Source organism: Chiloscyllium plagiosum, unplaced genomic scaffold (assembly GCF_037043375.1).
Source record: "Chiloscyllium plagiosum isolate Xiang-an unplaced genomic scaffold, Cpla_swu_hap1 HiC_scaffold_21, whole genome shotgun sequence".
NCBI classification, from domain to species: domain Eukaryota; kingdom Metazoa; phylum Chordata; class Chondrichthyes; order Orectolobiformes; family Hemiscylliidae; genus Chiloscyllium; species Chiloscyllium plagiosum.
In genome coordinates this window covers 23,732,907-23,753,518 of record NW_028270159.1, presented here as the reverse complement: position 1 = coordinate 23,753,518, position 20,612 = coordinate 23,732,907, and the positions used below count along the sequence as shown (strand labels likewise).

Below are 20,612 nucleotides of genomic sequence, written 5' to 3'. Positions count from 1 at the left end.
ACTTGCTTTCAGAATCCTTTAAATACAATACAATCCTTGACAATCCGTTGAACCCTCAACCCCTAATTTGGTTCTTGCATTAGTGTCTATGTAGGGAAAGACTGCAGCTCCTACAATACATGAGATTCCCTTTTAGTTCCTCCTACCTCACTGCCTAATAACTATCAATGTGAAGTTGCATCAGAATGGTGCAGATTAAGTCACCTGTTACCCTCTCTGTGTCAGTTCATGTGAGACCAAGTTTGGGAACTTAGTATGTGACCAGTCTTAGCCACAAATATGAAAAATACACATTTTAATAGTAAATTGAGTTAAATGATAAGCTGTAAAATATTAATGTGTCAGAATCATGATCAATTGGAATGATTACATCTTCTCCTGTCCACGTGATGAGTTCCCAACTTTTGACCACTCGTGACAGAGGTGTAGGTGCTGGGGGTGGGAGAGAGTCATCTGCAAAGTCACTTAATAAACAAGATATACTATTTAACCCCTTGAGGGCAACCACCTTCTTTTGTAGCCTCTATATTTCCTTGTGAGAGTACATTCCTTCTACAGAGGTATTGTCCATGGCCTTAATTTCTCTGTGAGCGTAGTGAAAGGACGCAAACCTTTGCAAGGGAAAGATAATCGTTCCCAAACATAGTTGGCTGCATTCCCCTTGAGGACCACTTACCAGCTACAAAAAAACCTCATTTGCTAGCATGTTTATAACCCACATTTGAGAGCAAAAGTGTTAGAAAAATAATGGTATATGAGTTTATATGGAAATGTCTGCTATTATTGTCTACAAATTAATTTTCCTAAATGCTCCTTGAATTTCAGTTTAAAAAAAAATCACATTATTGTTTTTCACTAACAAGACTGATACTAACTGCAGACAACTATTTGTGTTTTCCAGGCTAATGGAGGATGGCAAGATGCAACTACTCCATCTTCTGTGACTTCACCAACAGAAGGACCTGGAAGTGTGCACTCTGATACCTCTAACTGATCTCCTAGGAACATCCATTCCCTGAGCCAATAGGCCTTGATTAGCACTGACCAGTAGGAGACGAAAGTGGATTTTCTGTAGCCCAGTCACCTACTGTTTACTGTAAAACCCTGTTCTTTAGTCAGAAAAAAAAGTAAGAATCAAACAATCCGTATTTAAGAAGAGAAACACTCGGTTCTCATTGAAAAGAACCATATTAATTCCATTATATATAGCACAGTCTTACCTTATTCAGTTACTGAATGAGGCAAAGACCTAAACAGGCCTGGTGTTTTCTGACTTAAAGTGGATCAAAAAGGGATTTTTCAATGGGAATGCACAAAGGGTGAAAACATGTTTTTGAAGATTTATATGTGCGAGATGTTATTGTGAAGCTTCTTGACCTTTTGAGGTATGAATGCACGTTTCAATTTTGACTTCAAGATACAAGAATGCTGGTGCCGAAGCAGACAGACAGTCATAAATTAATGACATTAGCAAAGCTAAACTCTTGTTACTTCCTAAAACTATTTTAACAGGATATCTAGAACTGGTAACTTGCTTAGAACAACAGAATGTTACGGGAAATCAGAACATTAATCAAATTTCCTTTTTCAACACTTGGAAGAATCAGTTGAGCTGTTCTATTGACCCATGTATAAATTACCACAGAGTTGCCAAGAACTAATATTGTTATTTCTGAAACTTGCTACTATAACAGAGTTCTATTTACAATCATTTATTTTGTTAACACATTAATTCAATGCCAGTCTTATTAATGCTTTGTTTCTGAATTTGTACTGGCTGAAGACTGGGTTTTACAGTAAAGCTGGGTGCAGCATTCATAATTTTTCAGATTTGCTACTTCAACCTGTGGCAGGAAATGGCAAGGTTCACATGGAGTGTTGTAAATAATGTAGGTAAAGAGTATTTATACATCTCACCAATCAAGACACAGCTTTATTACCTCATGCAAACTCATTTAAACCAATAGAATTTCAACATGTTCTGTAGCTTAGAGTGCTCACTTACTACCTCTGAACAATATTCACACAGTAGTTTGTCTTTCTTACTTTTTTGCATCTTGTAATTAACTCTATTTCCTTTCATGTAATCTAATGTACATTGTATCTTTTAAGAAATCAGGGTTGCTCTAGCAACTTTTAAAAAAAATCCTAAAATGGAAGGTTTGGTTACCATCTTAAACACAAACAGTACAACTGTTGTAAATACTGATGATCATTTTGAATGTTGGTCATGTCATTACTAAACCACGCAAAAAATGTAATGCATACAGAATTCAGTATTCAGTACTGTATATTTCACCCTGTGTAACGGGGAGCCCCTCCTTTCTCCCTTTTTTTTGTATTGTATGCAATTCTGAAACTGATGAGTCATGGAAATAATTTGTGGCAGTGATATAATGTATTAAAAAGTTTCGTGTTACTTTCTAACTGGACTACACCCTGGATTGAGAAGTCTTCCTTGTGGTAGTTAAATGTAGTTGAAATCTTAAATAAACTTTTTGCTTTCATGATGCAACAAGCTCTCAGTGTTCATTTGATCTCTTGGGGGAAAAAAGAAAATGGATCCACTCCTGGAGAGATATGTTTCACAATTTCGTTTAAAGTCAGGTGGTGAGGACTTCAAGATGTATGTTTTATGTATGAATTCCAGTGGACACCAATGAACAAACAACAGTTGGATAGAAAATAAAGTACATTTGTTGTTGAATGGGCAATTGGCTTTTGTAACTGATGGCACCGGACAATTCCCCCATTATACTTTGTATGTGTCTGTTAGTATACTTGAAGGAATACAGATGATTTGTGATTTGATCTAAGTATGGTCAATGTTACAGAAATTAATTCATCAACAAACAAATTAAATACTAAATCTAACCATATTCAAACTGCCAAATGTGGACTACCAATTACACCAACTGGTATTTCTCTTGCATTACCTTCTTGCACAGTATCCGAAACCTCATTTGAAAGTAATGGAGATTTAATGTACATCCTGTATCATTTTATGGCTGTTCACTAAAATAGTTGCTTCAATTCTCAGATGGCTTGTCAAAAGGGACCAATTATTTTGGAACACAAATCGATATGACATAATTTCAAAATGAAGTAATGATATTAAAAATGATCTCAGGGTCTCTTGTAGGTTATAAAGTCGTTATCAATATACTGTGAACCAGACTCAGCCCTTTATAAGTTCAGTGTTATTAGACTTTATTGTAGTCTACCTTTAAGTTTCTACATGCTGCCTCTTGGCGGCAATATTTGAAGACTTGGAGCAAGATATTAAGTCATTTAAAACCTATTCAATTGCACAGATTTAAAATTGGGTCCCACGAGGTCAATTTCAACATGACTTCCAGCTTTACCTTTTCCACCAATTTCTTCATTTCCTCCTATACTCTCAGCTCCTGAAATGCTTTTGTGTTATTGTACTGATATCCAGTGGAGAGCTTAGTCAGGAAGAAAACCCTCACTAAATCTCTTAATTGTCACTCATCCAAGATCTCTTAGTATCACTGACCAAGCATTTGTGCAACCCTTTTAGTTGCTTCTTAGGATTGCCATTTTTTTTGGTCTGGTTATGCTTCTGTGGTGTACTTTGGATGCTTTTCTGTACTAAAAGCATGAGGTAGATGCAAATTACTGAAAGAATTTGAATCAGCATTTTCACTACAACCACTAACATTGGATGCTATGGGCTTGTGCCTTGTGCTTAGTAGAGTTTAGAAAGAGTAAGAGATGTCTGATTGAAATACGAGATCCTGAGGCTCTTGACAGGGTAGATGTGGAAAGGATGTTATAATCTATAGGAGAATCTAGAACTAAGGGTCACTGTTTAAAAATGGAGGGGGCGCTCATATAAAACAATAAGAAAATGCTCTCTCAAGGTTTTAAATCTTTAGAATGGTTCCTCAAAGTGTGGTAGAAGCAGAGCTTTTGAATGTTTTGCAGGCATAATAAGCAAAGGAATGAAAGATTATCAGGGGTAAATAGGATTGAATTACTTCACAATCACCCACAATTGTTTCGAATGACATTGCAGGCTCAAGGGCCTGTATGATCATTTTGGTCCAATACCTACGAGGTCGGAGAGATGTTGCTAGTTAGTTGTCTTGTTACTCCCATTACAGGGTACTTAATACTATAAAAGTTCATTTTTGATGAGCAGTAGTGAAACCATCTCATCAGAACAGAGAATACAGTCAGTTCTGCTATAACGTATTTCTTCAATGTGGATTGACTTTAATGCAATTGAAGAATTTAGATCTTTATTTGTAGAATGCGAACTTTCATTACCTGTACTGGCTATTATGCGATTCTGGCCCCATTAGTTTAAATGGCACGGCTATTGCACAATTTTCTTATAACGCAAATCACACGATATCGCATTATATCAGAACTGACTGTATGCCCTAGATACCATCTTTGTCTAGCTGCACAATCTTTCAATTATTTTCAATGCAAACAAATCATACTGTGCAAGTTTCACAAGAGATAAATATGTCCAGGCAACAATTGTGGCCAGACCTAATTTTAAACTCCTGTGCTGTGATTGCTGCTTCAGTTGTAGACTTTTATCCACTTTCTCATTTTAAGAAGGGATGTATGCGTGGCATTTACCTTACTGCAATCCTATTTGTTTTAAACAATGACCATTGCTGAAATGATATTGTGAAAAATATTGAGTCCTTTGGTATAGGAATCATTGTCTAGAGTTTAGGACACAAGATAAATCCAATCAGATCCAATACTATTACACACGTTTTCACTTGCTAAAACATGATGAAGGGCATCGCAGTTAGGATGCACATTTACTTTAAAGTAGCAAGAACAATAGATGGTTCCATGAATGCACTGACTGGGCAATCATCAGAATAAAATTTGTAGACTACACTTGGATCCTTATTTGTACCCAGAACATGGGTCCATGGGATAAGTTAACAGCTTTGAATAAAATCCACATTGTTACAAACCTCTCCCACTTTTAAAGCAACTCTTCCCTTTCAACGATCTAAATTGCTCACGCTCAGCTCAAGAAAGTAAATGGTCTTCTCAGTTCCTGGTGAGCAGTAGAAAATCCCTTTAACCCATGGGTAAATACAACTGCCATGCAAGAATATATTTTGGTTGTATTCTTTCCATCTATGTTTATTCTTCCTTCATGTTGCCAAGGAGAAAATATTGTGAGATCACACGAAGAGAGTTCTGAACCATAAGTCTGCTTCCAGGTCATGTCAAGGTAGATTTTGTTCTTGCCAGTTGTCTCACCACCCTGAATTCTTTGATTGCTTGCCAAGGTGCAAGTGTATGGATCCCCTTTGATACCTACCCAAGTGATCACTGTTTGGGATGAGCATTGACAATGAACGTCAGCAGACTAATTCAACTTGGGCTCTGGTTATTGCACTTTCCACCAGGTTATGATCAGGAACCCTGACGGATTTTTCCCAGGTGCTAGGTTACATATCAGCCCAGATAGAACATTGATGTGGGCCTTACCCAAAAAAGGCCCTTGATCCATTGAGAACTCTGGCACCTAGTATTATGATATTTTGCCATATGACTCTCCAACACCATGTTTTTTTTCTTCTGATAGGCAGATCTTGTTCAATGTACCAGGATTTTACTGAACTAGTTTAGCCTCTTTATGAAATCTTTGTGCGCTAATTAAGCTAACTGGTAAACTCTATAACATAAAGCAAATCTGATTACTGCTATCAGTGGTTTTAAATTTAAATACTTTTTTGGGGAAATCCAGAAACGGTTTTGTTCATTGGGCAATCTACTAATGGTACTTAAAAGGCAGACCTTTACCAAAGCCACTAAATAACTGAGTCAACACACGCAGTAACTGACCTTCTTTCCTTGTGGTTACTGCTTAGATCCTCGTGACAGCAAATCAGAGATTAGGTAACTCACGAGACAGAATAAGAATAACAACTGGCTATTCTAGTGCCTAAACTGCAAAATTTCCAAAATAATAGTTGTCTGATGGTACCAAATTTGAGTATTTCTGGAAAAAAAAACATTTTGCTATAACTCTTCATCTTGCACTCATCACAACAGTTCACAAGAAATACCAATGTAAAGGAAATCAACCTTTTTAATACTGTATGAGAAGGGTGTGCTGATTGGTAGAACCATTTCTATGGACAATGCATCAATTAGATGGTGACTGACAGTTAACTGCCAAACCTTGCTGAAAGTTTTTTTATACAGTATAAAATGTTTGTTTTCCCTTTGCAGTGCTTTATCTTGTAAGTTAGCCTGATGAGTAAGAGAAAAGCATTTTAACAAAATGTGTCTTTTTGTCAGCAGTATTCAGTTTCCAAAATAGTTGGATGCATTGTTGAGCATCAGTTATTTTGTTGACTAGATGGCTAGCATGTGGTGCAAAGTAAAACCAAGAATTCAATCGCTGCTTCAGATGTGGTAGTTCAGAGAGGACTGCCTCGTTAATGCAGAATGGTGGATCTTGAGCGAGCGAGCGAGGACTGTGTTATTTTAATTTAAAATGGATTATATTTGAAAAATGAATGGCAATCCCACAATCATAAAAATAAACTGATCCATTATGAGAAAAGGTAATGGTGATTTGTATTCATTTAGTATATCATACAAATTTGGAGCAGATAAGCCTATCTTGCCATTCAGTAAGATCATGATTGAGTGGTTTGTCTTTTGAATTCCACATTTCCATCTACTCCAAATAACCTTAGATTCTTGTTAGGCAAGGGATTCAAAGCACATCCTTCTTATGACTATTGAATGATTCCATTCCTTGCACTTTGAGGAAAAGGGTTTTCAAGCTACCCTCACACCACACCAAACCCCCCCAAGCTAACCCACAAAACAAATATCCTTAAATGCCTACCTTATCAAGACCTTTCGTGATCTCATACTTTAATCAAGTCAACCTTCACTGTTCTAAACACCAATGGAAAGAAGTGCAGTCTGTCCAACCTTTCCCCACAAGCCTGCTGATTCCAGATATCAATGTCATAAGCCTTCTCTGATCTGTCTACAACATAGTTAAGCCCTGCAGAGTTAGTGTATAACATTCTTTTATGTCCAATTTCTCTTAAAGGATAGCATCCTATTAGCCTTTTTAATTGCTTACTGTAATCGCATATAAACTTCTCATGATGCCTGCCCTAGAACATCTAGAGCTCTCTGCACTTTGGAATTCTGCAAGTTGGTTCTCTGCTTCTGAGTAATACTCAGCTTTTTAAATTATTTTTGTAAAATTTAACAACTTCACTTAAATCACATTGTTCCTTTGAATAAAGTGATTTATTTGGAATCACTTTTCAAAAAAAGTGACTACGATGTGAACCCTAAATGAAAGGATAAAGATCCAAATTGTACTTTATGCAGGTTGTTCTTGAGTTCAGAATACATTGTTGCTTATGCAGGAAATTAGCTAGTCACCTCTGTTACAGGAGAACTTTATAGCACAGGAAGAGACCATTTAGCCCATCATGCCTGGGCTAGAAGCCAAAAGTTCCAATTAGTGTGTGACAAAGACCCCTTGGCAATTATGATAACATGGCATCTGCCAGTATTCTTCTTCAACCCAAAGGATTATACACATATCAGTGTTGGTTCACCCTACCAAGATAACCTACAGTACATTACAGAGAAACCCTATTAGTAAACTCTGTAGCAACCTTATCACAAGGTATTAAGAAAATCAAAGAAATTTGATGTTTTCACATCAATGCTATTGCTCAAATTAATGCAGTAACAAAGGTCATCAAATGACTCAGTCAGTACAGCATTTAAAAACTAAAGACAGAAACTCATTTTGCTTTCAGAGAATATCCTCGGTCATAAAAATTAAATGTATTACATTATTTCATCTAAAATCAAACCTATACTTAAAACAGAATTCCTACAGTGCAGCAAGAGGCCATTTGGCCCATCGAGTCCCACTTTTCCTTTTTTGAGAGAGGATCAGAATGAATGAATGACAGTTGAAGTTTATTTACAATTAACTTGATTCTCCCAAGACCATATATTTTCTGTACCTTCAAATTGCAGTCCCCCGTGACCTGAAATTACTTCTGGAGATGTTGGGCAAAAAAAATGAAAGAACCCTTTATTTCCTCATGTAGCTGACACTTTATTATACTGTTAATTTTGAAGAAAACAGAAGCAGATATTTTCATTATTGATGATATTTTTAATTTGTCAGTAAAATAAATCATAATTATGAAAGTTGAGATTTAAGGTGTATTCTAACTCAACAAGTTGAATGTGCAGGGTTATATTATGTACTTTTTATACTTTAACTAGAATAATACTGCAATAACTAGCAACAAACTTTTTTAAAAAAACAGATTCAGTCAAAAGAAGTACTTTAATATGATTCTGCAATGAAATGCTATAGTAATTGCTATTACTAAAAGTGAAAAGCTTCAAGCCATTCTGACAGTGGAATGCAAGATTGAAAAGAAATCTGAAACTATTGATGGCGGCTGTCAGAACCATGCTTCCATTGCTTACGCTATAAATCAAAGAAAATACTATTTCAAAATCTAAGCTCTTTGGAGTAAAGCACCATTGGCTGAGGCACAGGCAGCATAATGAACACACAGACGTCTCTCATCATGATCACATCTCTGGTGGCCATAGGCAACAACCTGTCAAAAGCTGATGAGGTTCATTGAGAGGCCATCAGCAACCTTTGGGCCCCACTTGCATGGCCTGCACCCAACGGGCATCATTAGTGTTCTTTAACTTTGCTCCTTTACAATATTAAGGATGTGGATCCTTTTGAATTACAAGTATAATTTGGCCTTTTCTTAAATTGGATAAAAGTCATGCAGTAATGTGGCAAATAATACAAATTTCATCCTTCAGGCTTTTTCTCAAAAAGGCTTACCATAAGCAGTAAAATTGAAATTATCCTTTTACCAACCTCAGAACTGAAGAGGCATTTCTTTGCTCAGCTGCCACATAATGTTTACACTATTTATTTTACTGACAACTTGCAATTATATATATTTTTAAAATCAGTTATGGTGTGGCTATATTCTTGCTATTAATTATCATTTGTATTTAAACGATGATGAATGGTTGTTTCACTTGCTGACTGATCAGCTTTACAGCAAATTAAACAGCCACCAATTTGTTCGTATGTGAATGGACCTATTAGCTTGGTCACTAAGAGGTTGAAACATGCTTTATTGATATGCAAGGTCCCTGGAGCACTAAATTCAGTAGGTCCCTCCCCTGTTTCATGCTAAGTGAGTGTTCCTCCATAATCTGGGGTGACATAGATGTGGGTGAGAGGTGCACAATTTTGCTGATCATATGATTGCTTATTATACTATCGGTAAGATTAGTAATTCTTCATTCTCCCCATATGTGCCTCAGTCTAAAACAAATTAATTTGTGTTACTTAAGATGTATGATGATACTGGGCAACAAAATTCACTTTTAGTGTTGGCATCAAAGATAACTTGGTCAGGTGCAATCTCCTCCACACCCCTTTCAATCTTCACAAAAATAGCCGCAGTGTAATGTTTCCTAATCTTCACAACAACTGCACTTATAATCTTTGTGATTCTCATTCAAGGTAAATATTACCAGCTGTGTTATCAACTAGAACCTACCTGAAACTCACTTAAAATTGGCCAACCTGTTTCATCTAGACCCATCAAACACAAAGGATAAATTTACAGTCTAGATATTTTCTCATCAACCTGTTCAAAGATATTATTACACACCTCTGAGCAAGTGGAACTTGATCCCAGGCCTCCTGGCTCACAAGTAGGGATACTACCACTGCACCACAAAAGCCTTCAATTTATAGTCTATTATTTTGAACCTCTTTAAAATCATCTTTCAGAGGTAGACAGACAGGCTGACTACTCATTTTACTGCAATGTTTGTTTCGGAATTGCATGAACATATACTCTCCTCGTCCCAGATCTAGATTTTAGGCTTCTCACTATCTTTGATATTTTCTTGTTTTTGGTATGGTTAATAGGTGAAATAGAAAATTTGTAAAGACGTTGAATACTAAAAATTCTACAAACAAAGAGGATTTTAACAATGGGCTGAGGAGTGGCCGATGGAGCTTAATGTGGATAAATGAGAGTTATTGCATTTTGGTAATACGGTCAAGCACAGAACTTATACAAATTAATAATAGGGCCCTAGATAGTGTTGTGGAACAGAGACCTAGGGGTTCAGGTAATAATTCTTTATAAATTGCACCCAATGTATGCAGGGGGATTAAGAATGCGTTTAGTACACTTGACTTCACTGCTCAGACCTTATAGGAGTCATGCTGAAGCTGTATAAGACATTGGTGAGGCCTCTTCTGGCATACTGTGCCGTTCTGGTTGCTCTGTTATAGCAAGGGTATTATTAAACTGTAGAGGGTTCAGAAGAGATTTACCAGGATGTTGCTGGGAAAGGAGGGTTTGAGATATAAATTTAGACTGGGAAAATTGGGACTTTTTTGCTGGAGCATAGCGGTGTGAGGGGTGGCCTTATTGAGGTTTATAAAATCATGAGCAGCATAGATAAGGTGAATGACAATGGTCATCTCCCTAGAGTGAGGGAGTTCAAAACCAGGGGGCATATTCTTAAGCTAAGAGGAGAAAAATTTAAAAAAACAGACAGGGTTCATGTGTGTGGAATGAACTGCCAGAGAAGGTGGTGGATGCAAGTACAGTTACAACATTTAAAAGACATTTGGATAAGTTCATGACTTGGAAAGGTTGGGAGGGATTTAGGCCAAGCACAGGCAGGTGGGACCAGTTCACTTTGAGAAATGGTCAGTATGGACTGGTTGAACTGAAGGGTCTGTTTCTGTGCTACAGGACTCTATAACTCTACCTTTGAACGGCAATTTAGGAAGTGAAGTCCAGATCTCACTCATGAATGGATAAAGTGTGGAGTTTAATTTTAACTTTGGGTAATAATGTTAAATAAATGATTAGATAATTTCACCTATATGTTGCTAATGCATTTCAATTCTACTGTTGATGAAAACAATAATCAGGTCGTCGATGGAAAATAACTAATTTGCTATCACTTGTATTATACTATCAGCAAAAGTCAAAAATTATCCTTATGATCATCAAACTGCAGAGTCTGTTTTATGACTGAGTGGGAGGGTGGGGCAACTGCCAGGGAGTTGAATTTTGTGCAGCATATTTGAAAACAAGCTTACATTTGTAAATGCCATCAAGGTCTTGTCCTTTTTACATGTTGTGGAGTAAGGAAGAGACCCTCAAAATACCTGGACACTAAGCATTTTAAATGGACCTGTGCCCCTGGAAAGAAACACATGAAGTCCACTGATTGGCTTGAAGCTTTCTGTGACCAGTGGGCACTGCAGGGGCTAGAATTCAGAAGACTTCAACATATGTATTTGCTGGTTATTATCCTGCTAGAAAATTGGGGAAAAAGTCTTCAGAGAGCTAATGGCTTCTGAGAGGTGCAATTGAGTTTGCTTGGTGTTAATCTTAAAAACAAACTAAGCTTCTAAATATTATTTAAAAACATACCTCCTGTACCTTTTCAGATATTCCAAGCAATGCCTGATGTGCATCAAGATATGAAAGATGATTAAATATTTGAGTATTCCTATAATCAAATTGAATTAGTACAGTGGTGATTTTACTCAAAATTAGATTGCATGACAAATAAATATGGAAATCACAATGTAATTTTTAAAAATAATTTCAGACTACAACTTTTGACAAGGTCACAGGGGAAATACAATCTAAGAATTACATTTGCAGTGACAAAGCAGTTTGCCTGCTTAATGCCTCAGATTCTATAGCTACCCTTTCAATTTCTTGCACAGTTGCTGCAGTGTGCACCATCGACAAGATGCACTATACTGACTCGATAAAGTTACTTTGATAGTTGCTGCCTGCTTCGTGACATCTTGTACAGAGAAACACAAGAGCAGCAATATCATGGGAACAGCATCCTGACTTAGACATATATCATCATTCCTTCAATGTCACTAGGTCAATATCCTAGAATTCCCTACCTCACTACTGTGGAAACACCATTGCCACACCGACTGTGCTGTTTTAAGAAAAAGGACCATCACCTCCCTTCCAGGGCAACTGGGATTGGTCAATAATTGCAGTCTTCTAGATAGTAACAATATTTTGTGAACATACAAATAACTTTGTAGATAGGAAAAGAATTGGATAGTGTAGAAAATATGGGTGAGCTTGAAAGTGAATAAGAGTTATTACACTCAGCACTTGAATCAAAAAACTGATACCAAACTGTTGTAAATGCCAATCTATAAAATGTGAAAATGCTGACAATTCAAGTGCATAGAACTGAATAAGGGACTAAATGAGTTAAATTATTTTGTATTTTTAATTGAACTTCAGGATGTCTCTCTTTTGGAATCACATTCCTTCAGCTTTTTATAAAACCAGCAACACAATGGTCTTGTGATCATTAACTCTCCAACTGTCCCTTTCAGGTGGAGACATGCAGACTTTACAGTCTGTGCTGATCACCTGCAAGCACAAAGTACAGCTGATTTGGGAAGCTCAAATCCTCTAGCTCAGGCATGTTTGTGATGTGGTTGTACTGGTTTGGGTCAGGTTAGGTTGTAATTTGTTTCTCATACATAAATTCTACATATGTAGCTGCATGGATATATGAATGTATGGGTGTTTTATTTCCATGTGCTTGTACATTACAAATGATACTCTTCCCTACTCTGCAAGGCTGAGAGCAGCCCACTGCATGTGCGGACAGGACTTTCAGATGATTGGATGTGGTATAAAGTTGGGAAAGCATTGCAGTGTTTTTTTCCTGTACTTAGATTTTAAAAAAGGGATGTCTGGGAGCAGCTTGGAGGTTTGCAGGTGCACAGAGCACCTGAACTGAAACATTTTTATCAAAAGGCCATACAGCATTTTTTCAATTTAGCCAAATCAATTTGAGCTACCAAAAACCTATTAAATTTAAATCTGATGGTTTTGACAACCTAAGACCACATTGTAAAAATATTGATAGGTCATCAAGAGTGTAAAAGGGGGCAGTTGAAAAATCAGTAGAGCTAACAGCTCTCAAGCGAAAGCACCATCTATTTACCACAGTACCATGGCACACTATCGGAATTCCTGACAGAAGAAGCTACAGCAAACACATTCCTAACAGAAGGATGGTGGAGAAGACAAAATTCTAGAAGATGTGTAACTTGGCTATAATTTCAAAAGACTAAATTCTATTGTTTTGGGATATAAATGGGAAGAGCATACCATTAGACTCTTGCATTGTCTGGGAACAGTTATTGAGAATTATCCAGTCTATTAATAGTTTAGTAATTTGTTCACTGATAGATATTGAATTATGACTTTTGGATTGTAAAGTGACAGTCAGGAATTTTTTTATTTAAGCACCAGAAGTTGCTGAAAAAACATTATACCCCTTCTCACTTTTAACAGATTTATAGGGGGAGGCGCTCCCCTCTGGATAATTTGGTTTTAGTTCAGATTTAGTTTTGGGTGGGGGTGGGGGGGGAAGCAGCTGGGGAGGTCAACCTTCACTTTATAACACGTGCAGCAGTTTTATTCAGGAGGGGGGTCATTCTGCAGTCTCATTTCTCACAGGATTGAAACTGCCCTTCATTGTGGCACTGTGCTGGTGTGCTGACAGTACTTTCCCAATAATGTGACATTACAAAAAGCAGGTCTGAAAGGACTATTGGCTTATACAATCAGGGTAAAAAAGGTTTTTGTACACCAATGACAGTCACTCATTTGAGTATTGAAAGTTGTGAATGATTAAGCACCTTAAAAATTTGAAGAAGAGAAAGCTTGAGTGAAATTAGCATCAGCTATTAAACTTAGACCGACCGCTGCTTCTTGAAATTCAAAAAGGCATGATCATCACTGAATCACTATCAATAGCCTGGGGTTACCAGTGACCAGAAACTGATTTGGACTCACTATATAAACAGTGGCTGCAAGAGCAGGTTAAAGGCTAGGACTACTGTGGCAAGTAACTCACCTCATGAATCCCCAATGCCTGTTCATCTACAAGGCACAAGTCAGGAGTGTAATGGAATACTCCCCACTTGCCTGAATAGGTGCAGCTCCAAGCAGCTTGATACCATTCATGACAAAGCATTCCACTTGATTGGCACTACACCCACAAGCATCCACTCCCTCCACCACAGACTCAGTAGCAGCAATGCTTACTATCTGCAAAATGCACTGCAGAAATTCTCCAAAGATTCTCAAACATCACCTTCCAAAGTCACGACCACTTCCAACTAGGAGGACAAGGGCAGCAGATACATGGGAATACAACCACCTGCAAGTTCCCCTCCAGGCCACTCACCATCCTGACAACAGACTGTTGCGATTCAAGGCACAACTCACCACCTTCTGCAGGGCAACTAGGGACAGGCAATGCTGGCTGGCCAATAACAGCCACATCCCAGAGAATAAATAATAATCTGCTTGATTTTTTATTCAAAAAAGACAAATAACATGCAGCTTTGAAGAAAAACCAAGGATGATCAGAAGGACAGTGGAAGAAAGGCCACAATCAGATCAGTAATGGCAGAGCAGTCTCAATGGGCTGAAGTGCCTATTCTCACGACCTTATTCCTAACCCAGACATTGACTAAAACAGAAATCTTCTTTCCGAATGAGATGTACACAGTCCACTCTGATCAGTGTTGGGAAGGCTGTATGAGCTAAGCCCATTTGGTGTATCTAATGTGCAGACACATACAGCAAGATAGTCCTCCTCGTCAACCCTTGCCAGACAATGATTGCTTGTCTTCCACAAGTCACAATATGAACTTAATATTTAGATCCAATCACAAGACTCATTTTTGGGGTTACTTATGTCCTATAGCCTGTGAGGCTTTCCTGAGTGTTAAGTGAGGTTCAGATGCTTACACTGTCTTGGAAACTGTTACCAAGCTGAGATTGCTGAGTATCCAGAAAAATGGCAAGCTCTCAAAGCTAGGAGCCGATAAGAGTCTGCCTTCTCTCCAAATTCTTAAACTAAAGACCTAAAGAGCCAAGTGAACATGGAGGCGGCAGAAAGTCACATCAGCCTGCAACTGCACCTAAAAGGAGACAGAGGAGTCGTCCCTAAGCCGCTTATTTCAAAAAATATTGTGTATCTATAAAATATTTATGAATAAAGAGTCACAAACACTGTTTGATTCTATAAAATTGATCAAGGAAACAAAAACATTGGAGTTTGACTCTCCAAACACACCAAAGGCATCTCTTACTTATACAAGATTTACATACATTCAAAGCAACCCCAACTCTCCACTTTCTCCTTGTATTATTTTGATTAAACCAATTAGACCAAGTAAACTAAAAATACAAGAGACACTCCTTAAGTACAGCCTTTAATAAAAGACAAAGGAAATTTGGTTGCAGGGTCTGATTATGACTTTTAGGCCTATGTGATGTCCATGATCACAGAATGCCAATGGACTGTGTTCCCTCTCCAGGGAGATATCTATGGGTTTCTGTTTTCAATGATTTCTTAGAGTGCCATTCTATTCTCAGGGTTTTAGAGTCAAGGGCCTCCAATACATTTGGAAGAGGAGCTGCTCAGACTGTTTGACAAGGACACAAGGGAGACATTTCAGCTCAGTAACCAACATTGTTGTTTCTGGAGTCAGAAGACTAAAGGAAGGACTGTCAATTTGGCAATTCAGCCTTGAGATGAAGGTTTTGGAATGTATACAAGATGGTGCATATTTAGGTTAGATAAACATCAGGTATGTGGACAAAAATTTAAAGTAGTTGTGAACTACAAGTTTGGAATTTAGATTTACTTCACAGGAACACAAAATGAATATTTGCCTAAAGAAAGTGACTAGTACACAAAAAGGAGGGTATAATCTACTGCACAAGTCAATATATCATTTACTTCAAATTCTGCTTCCACAAGGTTTGAATTTTGCTTCACAAACATCTCTTACCTGGGTCACATGCATGATATAAGTTTACTATGTGCAAAACTAATTGTTTCACAATTGAAAAGTAAATCTCAGTCTTCATTACAATTTTTTTTTGAGAAACTTTCTGTATAAGGAAGCTGTTAAATTAGAGAAATACAGCACGGACAACAACATCTTTCATATACAGTACAGCCATCAGAACATGATCAATTCAGCATTGTAGTCTTTTTAAAAAAATAATCTTAGCAGCAATACTTTAAGTGGCACATTGGCCTGTGATAAATTACAGTCTGCATCCATGTTTGCAATGTTCACAGGTTGAATGGCTCCATGTTTGATTAGGAGAGGCTGGTAACTTGTCTGCTGACCGTGCTCAATTGTTTAAGCCTGGATATAGACTCACCAAGATATAGGCTAGAGCTGGGATAAACAAGAGTAGTCATTGAGATTGCAGAGATACTTTGAATCTTGTAAATGAACCTGCTGCCGACTTTGTAAGCTAGAAACATTTCATTGTTCTGAAACAAAATCTAAAAGTGCTGTTTAGAACAACAGTTGTTTGTTATGTTGAATTTCTGCAACCTTTACAGAGGAAGTATTCATTTTTGGCAAGGAGCCATTTGACAAGATATGGTTACCTAAAGAGGCTGAACACAACCATGATTTTTTTTGTAATACAATCATTCTCAGGTTATTTTGTGAAATTATGGGTTAGTTAAATTAAACCAGATTTCACTCAAATTAGCATATGAACAATGCAAGCCATTATTAGTGTTCAAATCAGCTATTAACCTGTAGCAAGAAAGAGCCTGTGAACTTCAGATTACCACATTACAGATCAATTTATGGGTTAACAGTTTACAACATTCCCACATTAAAAAATTCCATTCCTTACATTACTTTGGCCCCCTCTCTAGATTAGATTACCTACAGTGTGGAAACAGGCCCTTTGGCCCAACAAGTCCACACCAACCTTCCAAAGAGCAACCCACCCAGACCCATTCCCCTATAATTACCCCTGACTAATCCATATAACATTATGGGCAATTTAGCATAGCCAATTCACCTGACCTGCACATCTTTGGACTATGGGGGGAAACCAGAGCACCCAGAGGAAACCCACACAGACACAGGGAGAACATACAAACTCCACACAGATAGTTGCCCAAGGCAGGAATCAAACCCAGGTTCTTGGTGCCATGAGGCAGCAGTGCTAACCACTGAGCCACTATGCCACCCTCTAGGCCCCTTTGTGCAATTGAAATTTTAAAGTTAACTTATTTTATTGACAGCAAATTATAACAGTACCTCAAGTTGCTTAATATAAGCAAGGAATCAAGATTCAAACTTTGCCCATTAAACTTCCTTAATATTTACAACACCTTCTCTCAAGGCGGGGGGTACTATCTCCACATCACTTCCTTTCACTACAAGCTATTGCTGAATACCCATAACCTCTACCAACACTGCTTCACAATTAACTAAGAATATTTGAACAAAGAAACAAACAGTTAGAAAGATCCTGAGCAAGAAAAGTAGATTTCCTCATTAAACTGAAGAAACCAACTCAATAATTCTTATCATATGGGATCCTTTATTAGGAATAGTGCCTTACATCTGGGTTAGAAAGTTTACATTAAGTCCCACTTCCACACATGCATCCTTAACAAAGATCCAAACAGGTTAATTTTTACAACAAACCAAGAATTCCTCACATTCAAAGCTTGAACCCTGAACACCTAAATTCTACTTTAACAAACAGGGGCTCCTGGGGAGGCATCTGTTTTTCACTCCAATTTTTTTAAAAAATAAATATTGCCAAGTAATTCACTTCAAAGCACACTAACCCAATGTGCTGTTTAGTTCTGCAATGATCTTCATCATTTAGCTTGTGTTGCCTGGTATATTTATAAGAAATTACTTTGTTTAAATTGTGCAATTTACTTAATTGGGATTTAATCAGCCAAAGCTGTTTATTTGTTGCTGTTCATTATTACTTGCACCTGAGCTCAACTCCTGTTTCATTTGCCTATTTTGTATTTGGATCCTATTCAACGCGCCTTGATCATCTGGGAATTATTTTCTTCTCACAGTTAAGGTCCACATTTATACCCATAAGATAATCTTGGTCCATGACATACCTGTTGGTGTATTTCTCCTTGCTTTTCAATTGTTGGATTTCAATTTCCTAAAAAGGAGTTTGATCTTGTCTTGGAAGGAACTGTTTCATCATCATAATATTGAAAGTGTCTGGGGTTATTGGAAAATTTGTGCTAAAGCAAGATTGAGATTTTGTTTGTGCTTGAATAACAATATAAATTTGTCCCCTGCTTTTGGTAGGTTATGGGATAGATTCCAAAAGGGTGAGAAATTCTGCCTTTCTGTAAGGTAGGTCTCTGCTTGGTCTTACTGTTTTGACTGCTATACAACCTGGGAACTTAAGCCAGATTTAAGAATTCACCAGATTATTGCTTTTAATAGTATTTGGAAACAGACATGATTGAGTGAGTTATGTGTCGGGTGAAGATACAGGATTTATGGGACAGTTGATCTCTTGTTCTGTGCATTTCTAATTGTTTTCTAATTTCAGATGACTAGTTTGCAAATAGAAATTGAGATTATGTAACTGATAACTTTGTAATAATCTACAAGGGAAAATGGTGGAATAAAGCAAGAATTGTTTGGAAATACAGTTTAGACTTTTTGAAATTCAGATGAGATCTGATGGACGAAGTGTGTGACACAGAAACAGAAGGAAATTATTCAGGCGCTTCAAGATTGTTAGGTTATGGCTGATCATAGTCTCAACTCTGCCTACCTCCCTTGATTTCATAAGCACTTAATACCCTCAATTAATATATTAAAGGAAACACAATCTTAGTTTGAAACATTCAGGTCACTTCTAGCCTCAACAGATTTTTGTGTAGATATCTGACAGAATAGTTCCGAGATTTTTCACTGTCCTTTTGTGTGAACCAATGCCCCTGGCAGCAACCCTGAACAGCCGCACCTCAGATTTGAAAGTTTGGTTCCCTATTTCTGGATTCCCTATGAGAGGAATGAATATCTCCCATGTATTCACTTTTAAATACCTTTGCATCTCAGCTATGCTATTCCTGTGCAACGCATAACATTGCATATACGAGGACCAATCATAACTTAATAGTTTCATTATTTTTGAATCACATTACTTTGAGCTGTTGAATCTTTCTTTCTAGATGGTCAAGCAACATCTAATATTTTAAAGAGTAGTTTGATTCTTCCACTAAATCTTGTTAGTGTACGCACTGGATTTAGAGCCCCACAACCTTTTAGTGGAGCAAATTAATCTTTTTAGGTTTGATTCCCGACTGTGTGGAAACAGGCCCTTCGGCCCAACAAGTCCACACTGACCCTCTGAAGAGTAACCCACCCAGTCCCATTTCCCTCTGATTAATGCACCTAACACTATGGGCAATTTAGCATAGCCAATTCACCTGACCTGCACATCTTTGGACTGTGGGAGGAAACTGGAGCACCTGGAGGAAACCCCGCGAACAATGTGCAAACTCTACACAGACAGTCGCCCAAGGCTGGAATCGAACATGGGTCCCTGGTGCTGTGAGGCAGCAGTGCTAACCACTGAGTCACCGTGGCACCCCTTTTGTGTGGGTACAGAATAATTGAGAGTGTATTTGATCTTCCACCCAGCTTAAGGTGTTTTCTCTTGCTATTTTAGGTCCTTCCTGTGCCACTGTTTGTTTGACTTAGTGGTTGGTCAGGTTAATGCTGCCATCCTGTCCCTATTTGTAGGTGATGCAAAAGTTGCTTTGAGCTGATCCATCTTCTAAAAGACTTGAAACAAAATGGTGTAGTTGTCCTACTTGACAGTCAGCTAACCAGGTCAGGAAACATGTTAAGTAGCAAACATTATCTGAAATTGCAAAGTTTTCTCCTGAAGCTTGCTGAGGGGTGTACTTCATGGCTGTTCCCTGTGATGAAAGAACATCACTCCCCGTGCAACATCCAGATTGAACTAGTCCAGTAATGTTCTTCCATACACCAGTGCCAACTAGAAAAATGAAATAGTGTGCTAGACATTTCTAAAAACAAAAATAGGTGAACATCTGAAAAATCACAAAAATGTACCTTTTTGTTTTGTTTTTACCACAGAGATAAGAATTATTTTATGTTACATATGAAACTTCAAAGCGAATGTTCTATCTACAAATGCTTGTCAATTGATCAGACAGGAAGTTGAGAAAAATGTTAACCTGCCCAACAATAAGGGATTCTCCAAGATGATTCTCCAACCAGCCATGATTGAATGGCAGAGCAGACTCGACGGGCCAAATAGCCTGATTTCTGCTCCTATGTCTTATGATGGTAATTTGCCTCTGTGCCAATTCACAAGGACACAGACCAAGTGCTCTAAAGTGGGATAAGGCTAGAGAGTTCATGGTCAGTTGGTGTGGACACGATGGGCTGAATGGTCTCTTGACCCGCAGCAAATTCTGATGTTTGTTTCTACTTCATTGTGAGAAGTCATCAATTTGTGTTGAATTGGGTCAGTGTGCTGTGAGCCTTTCCAAGTTCAGTTCCTTTTGAAACTCTAAGTCGTCAGGAGGAGGAGATCTTCGGTCTCTCCATATGGCTCTGATTCAAACCCAGGCCTTGGAGGTAAAGATAA

The 20,612-nt window shown here is 37.7% G+C and overlaps 1 protein-coding gene across 5 annotated transcripts in view; it reads left to right on the top strand.

Moving 5' to 3' along the window:
- Nucleotides 1-2,518, top strand: part of pbx3b (pre-B-cell leukemia homeobox 3b) — a 253,444-nt gene extending 250,926 nt beyond the window's left edge. For all 5 annotated transcript variants that reach the window (XR_015760711.1, XM_043720212.2, XM_043720211.2 and 2 more), the window contains one exon: nucleotides 902-2,518. Coding sequence is in view for 3 of the 5 variants with exons in the window: in XM_043720211.2 (XP_043576146.1) it covers nucleotides 902-994 (93 nt within the window). In the remaining 2 variants the exon portion in view is untranslated. The remainder of the gene's footprint in view (nucleotides 1-901) is intronic.
- Nucleotides 2,519-20,612: the final 18,094 nt, after the last annotated feature.